Raw genomic sequence first — 7837 nt, 5'->3', positions numbered from 1 at the left:
GAGGCTAATGTAACTTCCTTTAAGTCAATGCTAGTGTCACGGGACCCAGAGAACCCCTGCAGTGGTACCTACCACAGAGTAGAGGGGGTGCTGATGGAGGTTAGGGGAAAATGGAGTTCTTCCCTGGGTCTGCCACTCAGCAGGCCGAGTGAGATTCTGTACGCCTCCTCTGGGATGATTCTACCAGTTCCTGGGTATACTTAGCATCAGGCAGCATTTACACATTTCTGGGTCCATACTTTCTGTTATTGTTGTCGTTGATGTTCAATCTCAGGGCATGCCCCTCACCCCCTACTGTGGCTGAGAACCCTCTCAGAGGGGGTACATTTTGGTGTTTGTTTGTTTGTTTAAGCTCTATGCCCAACGTGGAGCTTGAACTCACAACCCTGAGAGCAAGAGTCACATACTTTACCAACTGAACCAGCCGCCAGCCAGGTGCCCCGGGTGTCCTTTGAAACCCACCAGACCAAGTCCCCCAGTCCTCTCCCCAGATGGAGTGAGTGTTCCTTCTCTGGCTGGTAGCTGTCAGGGTTACCCTGAGGTTCTGTTGGTTCTTCTAACCTCCATGCTACAGCACATGGTGTCATGGAAAATACTAAAGTTGTCTTCTGCACCCCCTGAGGGTTGCAGAGGCATGGAAGGGAGGATTGTCCCACCCTTTTCTTCCTATTCACCCCACTGGTACAGGTGGCTCCAGCAAGTCTCCTGACTTCAGAAATCTCCAGCCGGAGACCAGTGCCTGCCTCCTATATACTGCCACATTGGTTACCTGGCCCCTGGAGAAGGGGGTGTAGGGGAAGAAGGGGCAAATGGAATCCATTAGAGCTCCACCTCCTTATGAACAGAGCAAGTAAAATTGATAGCTAATCCTTATGGGAATTGCAGAGATTTTTGCCACCATCCCAGACTTAAACAGATGTTAGCCCTACCACCCAGAGGCTAATGTGGGCCGACAGCTAAAACAGGCTCTCCAAGCTGGTGTAGGCTACCATGCCAGTAAGTCTGCACCTTGGCCTTTATCATCTAGCTGATCCAATGGTGCCCAAAATGTTTGGGGGTAAGTCAGTATGTTGTATGGAGCCTGTGACACGCCCTGATAGGAGGATCAGAGCAGAGACTGCAAGGATGTAATAAATAGTATGAACCAGCCGCCAGTATATAGTGCTGTTTCTCCCACTACCAAGATTTGCAAGCCGGGGAATGAGGGGGTGCAAATAAAGGTCATTACACCTGACCCATCTGCAACATTTTACTTCAGGTTCCTACAACTCTGCTGGTTTAGAGGTTTTAGTTCCCTAGAAGAAACACACCCAATATGCTATGAAACCATGCTTCCACCAAATTTGAAGCCATTCTTAGCTCCTGAAGCCACTCAAAACAGGTGATCATGGTGTTCATGCTATAGAATGAGGACGAGGAGGAATATGGATGAGACTCAGGGAATCCCCACATGCATTGCAACCCTACCAAGGACCATCAAGGGCTCAGACTCCTCAGGAATGAAGGACTGAGCTTCCCCCATAAGAAAGACAAAAATAACGTGAGATTGATAGAGAAATCATAAATGACAGGACCTCGTGGCCACCGCAGAACTGAGGACTTCACTCTCTACCTGTATTTCCCTAATGATTACCCTCTACCTGTATTTCACTGATGATTATTTGCTTTTTCAACTCTCTCACCTCTTAGTTAGTCTTGCAAATAGGATAGAGTGGTGGTGATGAATTCACCATTTGGCCATAGAATTGCAGAATATCAATATCCAGTTGGGATAATGAGAGAGCTAGAGAAGAGTCATCACCGGGAGAAACTGAACTATAAACGGAGGCCCCATGACCTCGCCCACAACTAAAAATGTTTGTATGGGTAGTTCTTGGTTGTACATGGAGTAATTAAGTTATGCCAGGAGGGAGTATTTTTGGAATCCTTTGAAAGGAAGAAGGGTGTTTGTACATGCTAAGAATGCAAGGAGTAGAAGGTTATTACTGTCTACATTATTTTTCTACTTAACATCCCCACCTTTTGGGAACTGCCAGAAATCACTGGGATTCAGTACCCCACACCACAGGAGTATTTGGGGTAGAAATACAGGTGATGGAAAGACATCAGCATCCAGTAAAGCCCTGGAATATTGGATATCCTTGCTCGTCCTGGAGCCTCCACCTTATGAGACTTTGGTTACCTTACCCAGGATCATTTAGATTCTTTGGTTCAACAAAATTTGGCTTTATAAACCCGACCTCCAGGTTCTCAAGCACTTTTCAGGGAGGATTTGAAGTGAAGCTCTTAGATTTGCAGTAAAAACACCCAAAGGGGGACTTATGGTAAGTCATAACTTGAAAGACAATGCTTACAACTCTTCAACTATTTCCACCATCCACTGGAGACAAGGGTTCCAGAGACAGTGTCTTTGCGTTGCTGGAGAAGAGCGTCAATGCTAGTAGTCATTCAAATGGCCCAAACCAGTGTGAGTCTGAAGGCAGTCATGGAACTGCATCCAAGGAAGGGGGTTCAAGGGTCACAAAAGAAAGCCCAAGCTGAAGAAGTCCAGGGTCTGGAGTCTGACATCTGTGTCTGTAAAGTCAGATGCTCGGTCTTACAAGGAGAGGACGTGGAAGGGGGAAATGATAGAGTCAAAGTAGAAAATCGTGGGCATTAAGAGAGGCACTCCCTCCCATCTGGTGCTTTCAGAGAATTGCATAGAAAGTTTGGGTTAAAGGATATTTTCTGTTGCTCTAGGGTGGTGTTAGCAGAGCTCAAGAGAACTGCATCGAACTCTACAACAAGCCTATGCCAAACGATGCCAGAGATATTCAGCTCTTGAAGGTCTGAGGAGCATGGAAAGAGGTTAATAAATCGGAGGATGCTGTCCTTACACTCGTTTCTTTTTTCTTTTTTTTTTTTTTAATCTGTGGTATGAGAGAAATTATCCCTGCAGTGAATTAGGAGAAATAATTTGAAAAGTGAAACCAAAAGCCCCTGCTCTTTGCAAGTTAAAATTTTAAACTGTGACTGTTTAGAAATGTGCACATTTGATCTTTGATAATGGGCAAAAAGATGTGTTTTCTGAGAAGTGGTATATAACTAGTTACACTTTCTACATTGAAACCAATTTGCTTTCATTTGATTATCTGCTGTAAAGAATGCTTTTTTAAGGTTTATTTTATTTTTGAGAGAGGGAGAGACAGAGCGTGAGTGGGGGAGGGGCAGAGAGAGGGAGACACAGAATCCGAAGCAGGCTCCGGGCTCTGAGCTGTCAGCACAAAGCGCGAAGCCGGGCTCGAACTCACAGACTGCGAGATCATGACCTGGGCCGAAGTCAGACACTTAAATGACTGAGCCACCCAGGCGCCCCCCAAGTATTCTTATTTCTATATAAGCGGAGTGCGCAAATATACACACATATATACGTGTGTGTGTGTGTGTGTGTGTGTGTGTGTGCGTGCACTTCCCCCTCTGGTTCAATCATAAGCCATTTGTGACATGACTTCCCATCTATTAAATTCATTCCACTTCTATAAAATAGAATTCTTTATTTTTTTTAAGTTTATTTATTTTGTGAGAGAGATTGCGAGCATGAGCAGAGGAGGGGCAGAGAGAGAGGGAGAGGGAGAGAATCCCAAGCAGGTTTCAAGCTGTCAGTGCAGAGCCTGATGTGGGACTCGAACTTAGGAACTTGAGATCATGACTTGAGCTGAAATCAAGAGTCAGATGCTTAACCGACTGAGCCACCCAGGTACCCCTAGAATCCCTTATTTTTGATGGCTACACAGTACTCCATTATATAGTTGTGCTATTTTTATTCAACCAAGCTTACAGTTGGGAAGTTCCTCTGCCCTTCGAGGTCCTTCTTGCCAGACGAAGAATCAAATCGATAGAAGACAGGTTAACAGAAAATCAAATTTAATAGCAGACATATGGGGAATCCACACACACCTGAGATTACAAAAACAGTGAGGCAACATGAGGCTTATAGGAGCTAAGAAGAGGGGTAGGGCCTAAAAATAAAAGGGGAGAAAGACCATTAGCTGGAAGCGGGGAGGAGATGTTTGGAAAACAAAGGTCGCCCTGTTATGCAGAGAAGTTTCTTAAGTAAAAAGGAATCTCTGTTCCCAGCTCTCTTCCCGGTAAAGACAGGCAGTTGAGGGGGAGGTGAAGAGTTTTTCCTGCATGTGCTGGATTTGGATTGCTTTTGACTCAAAATAATGTTCATGCCAAAGCGGCCCATCTTGGGGCGGCCTGCCCTGTGCCCCTACACTAATGGTGGACATTTCGTTAATTTCCACTGTCTCGCTATTATGACCAACACTAAAATGTAGGCATCTTGTCTAAACATCTTGAGGCACTCGTCCAAATGTCCATCAACATTCTGTATGACCGCACTCAAATGGGGAATCTAAAACAGCCAAACCCACAGAAACAGAATGGGATGGTGTTTACTGGGGGCGGGGATGGGGGTGGGGGAAGTGAGGACCTCCGTGTTGGTCCATAAACACGAACTCCCAGTTAGAAGATGAACGACCTTTAGGGAGCTAAGACAGAGTTGTGATTACAGTTAACAATATTCTGTCATATACTTGAAGGTTGAGAAGAGACTAATCTGGAATGTTTTCACCACAAAAACAGTAATTATGTGATGTGATAGAGGTGTCAGCTATAGGAGGGTATCAAATCAACGCACTATACAGCTTACATTTACACAATGTTAGATGTTCACTTATATCTCAACAAAACCGGAAAACAGTTTTGAAAAATTATAAGTTTTATAAAATAAATCTCTCTCTCTCTCTCTCTCTCTCGCTTTTTTTTTTTTTTTTTACCTTAACTGCGACACTGCAGAAATTTGCCTGTGCAGTTTCAGAGAGTGAGGAAGCTCTGGGCTACCTGAAGATTACTGGTCATTTTCAGTTTTAAACTTTTGCCTTGGGGGTCTACCTGCTCCCCCTCCCCCAAATTTCCTTCTAATTGCAGTAAATGCAGTTTTTAATAAGTTTTAGTTTTTTTTTTAAATGCAGGTTCTGATTTAGGGGACTGAAGATCTGCAATTTTTTTTTTTTTTTTTTTACTTTAGAGAGAGAGTGAGCAGGGGAGAGGGGCAGAGGGAGAGAGAGAATCTTAAGGAGGCTTCACCCTCAGCATGGGCCGGACACAGGGCTCGATCCCTTGACCCTGGGATCGTGACCTGAGCTGAAATCGGAGAGTTGGATGCTCAACCGAATGAGCCACCCAGACGCCCCAATAAGTTTTAATTTTGAATCAAAGCAATCCATACACAGTTTTCAAAAAATCAAATAATAAAAAAGGCATATGATGAAAAGTAGTAAATCCCCGCCCATCCTGTTCAACGCAGTTCCCCCCAGCCAGCAGCAAAAACGTTTACACGTCTGTTTAGTGGTTACCTTTTTTCTTCCTTGAGAATATGCTTTTGTTACTATTTTTTGACTTGATAACAGGAGGCATTTTTTGACTTCCTGCCCTCCCAGAACCTCCTACCCGCTCAAAATGGCTGAATCACTATTTTTAAATCTCCTGTTAGCTACTTTGTTGACTTTAATAATACAATCCCCAAACCTGCCTTATTCTTTCAACTAGAGACAGAATCTGGACTTTCTGCTTTCTGAGAATAACACCACTGTTCCGTTTCCTCCTCTCTGCCTGCCTGCCTATTGCCTGGACTCCCACACTGTCCGAGTGGCTAACATTGCCGTCTGGTTCTACAACTATAACTGTCTTCCCTTCTTAGCTGACAGATTCAGTCTAAAAGCGGAAAACCGTAACGTATATTTCCACTGAAATGATTATTCCGATATCGTTCACTGAAGAGCTGAGTTGAACCGGGTGACTGGTCTCCTCTGTGACCGCAGAGTCATGGTGCACGTGCCAATCAGGGTCCAAGCGGATTCCCTTTCTTCCACTCCTGGCAACTCTTCAAAACCAGGCCCCGTCCGAGGTTGCTTTCTATTTGAAGCATGCCTTCCTTGTACAGTTTGAAAGGTTCGTTCTCCTCCGCGGTTTCCGTTCGCCACTGGGTTCTCTTTGGGGATGAAGAAATGTATGCCTTCCAGATCGTATGCATTTCCTCCAGCGTCTAACTCAACCCATCTATTGCTCAGAATTCATTCCCTTCCGTTGAAAGTCTGTTCACCCCTTTTTCTCGTTTGGAAGATTTGCCTCCTAGTTGCACCACTATGGTACGGTTAGTTTACCTTTAAGTTCTTAGCAACCTTTCCTCTTGTTTTCCCCCTTCGGGCATCCTGTGACCATGGTCATTTCCTACCGTTTGGGCTGTTTTGTGTTTTTATGGATGCAAGAGCCTCTCAAGTATTTGTGAGGATTTTCCGAGTTTAAAGTTCTTTCCTTGTTCCTTGAATTATCTATTTCCTAGAGAATCACCTTTTCATTCTATCTTAGGCTTTCCTGGTTGTACTGTGGGCTTGGGGCAAACGATGATTTCTAGCCGCCCATTTACATTAAAAGATAAGGCAGTGGAAAGGCAGACCGGCAAGTCTGCGTGCGGGAGAGTCGAACTGGCCGCTTTGCTCTAGGGCTGGCGAGCCGGTGGGTGGAAGCCAGCCATCCCGCCGGGCCCCCCACCCCGAATGCCACAAAGTTAGTTGCTCTAAATATGGACCTGCAGGCGGACGTTGAGCATCACCGAGGCCACCACGTAGAAGTAGGGGAAGTTCGTACGCAGCCGCCAGGCCAGGTCGAAGAAGGTGATGAGGGTGCGCGTGAGCCCCTTGCAGAAGGCGCCGTACGAGCCGCGGGCCGCCGCCGAGGGCGACAGCCGCACCCCCGGGCCCGACAGGGCCGCCGCCGCCGCCATCGGTCTGGTGTAGCCTCCCATTTGGTGCCGGGAGCCCAGGGCTTTGAGCCGGCTGCACGGACCCACCGATCGACTCACGGAGGGACGCACGGGGCCGCTCTCCGCGCGGGAGGCCGACCCCGTGACCGCAGATGTCAGCCGCGCTGCCCGGCGGACGCCCTCCTTCCCCGCCGCGTTCGGGCCGCGGCGATCCGCGATCGTCAGTCCTCCGCGAGGGCCACCAAGCTGAGCTGCCTCGAGGCGGGCGGAGCGCCGGAGATCGCGAGCCCCTGGACGCGGAGGGGAGGGGGACGGGGAAGGGGGGACTCAAGCTGGGGGAGGCGGGGGAGGGAGGAGGAGGGGCGCGCGGCTTTCCCGGGAGACCAGGCTTCCACCTCCCGGTGGGTCCTTTTTTTTTTTTTTTAAAGTGTTTTAAATTTCAACGGAAGCAAAACAAAACTTGCTCAAAACGTTAGAAAATTTCCTTCATAAACGTGATCTTGAATAGCTTAGAAGCGTGAACCCGTTTTCTGTTGCCTCACATCCCTTTAGGAATTTTTTCAATCCTCAACTGGGAGCGAGTACGAACACACAAAACCTACCCATTTTCTCCACTGTAAAATGTGTACATTCTGTTTTAATGATTCAAGCGACTTTGGAAAATTTTGTTTTAGATCTTTACTATTCTTCTAATGGGAAAAGTTATACAAACAAGCTGCTAGAGGTTTTCAACAGCACAGTTAGAACAATGGAAATCAGAGTCCCTGCTAAGTTGCACATTCCTCACCCTGCCCCCTCCATGAACTCCGGTTGGGTTTTCTGTATATACTTTCAAACCTGATATGTTCGTATAGTGCTCTTACCATGTCAATAATATATAAGTACCTCACTCTCTTGGACGACTGATCACTACCCCAATATATATGCTGACTAATAATGTTCAATAATTTATTTAACCAGTCCCCTATTGAATGAACATTCTGAATGTTTCCAGTTTTTCTTATGCGGTATGCATCATTGTATGCATGAGTT

The 7837-nt window shown here is 46.4% G+C and overlaps 1 protein-coding gene across 1 annotated transcript; it reads right to left on the bottom strand.

Moving 5' to 3' along the window:
• Positions 1–3886: 3886 nt before the first annotated feature.
• On the bottom strand, positions 3887–7116 carry LOC113597632 (small integral membrane protein 10-like protein 2A). Its single transcript, XM_027054291.2, has one exon. The coding sequence runs from the start codon at positions 6845–6847 to the stop codon at positions 6620–6622; it is 228 nt and encodes a 75-aa protein (XP_026910092.1). The 5' UTR covers positions 6848–7116; the 3' UTR covers positions 3887–6619.
• Between the last annotated feature and the right edge of the window lie 721 nt (positions 7117–7837).

The sequence above is a fragment of the Acinonyx jubatus genome, chromosome X, assembly GCF_027475565.1.
Source record: "Acinonyx jubatus isolate Ajub_Pintada_27869175 chromosome X, VMU_Ajub_asm_v1.0, whole genome shotgun sequence".
Classification (NCBI taxonomy): Eukaryota; Metazoa; Chordata; class Mammalia; order Carnivora; family Felidae; genus Acinonyx; species Acinonyx jubatus.
This window is presented reverse-complemented; position numbering and strand designations above follow the sequence as displayed.

Bases quoted from the DNA above. Each gene is read 5' to 3' on its own strand.
- LOC113597632 (XM_027054291.2), bottom strand. From the start codon at position 6,847: ATGGGAGGCTACACCAGACCGATGGCGGCGGCGGCGGCCCTGTCGGGC.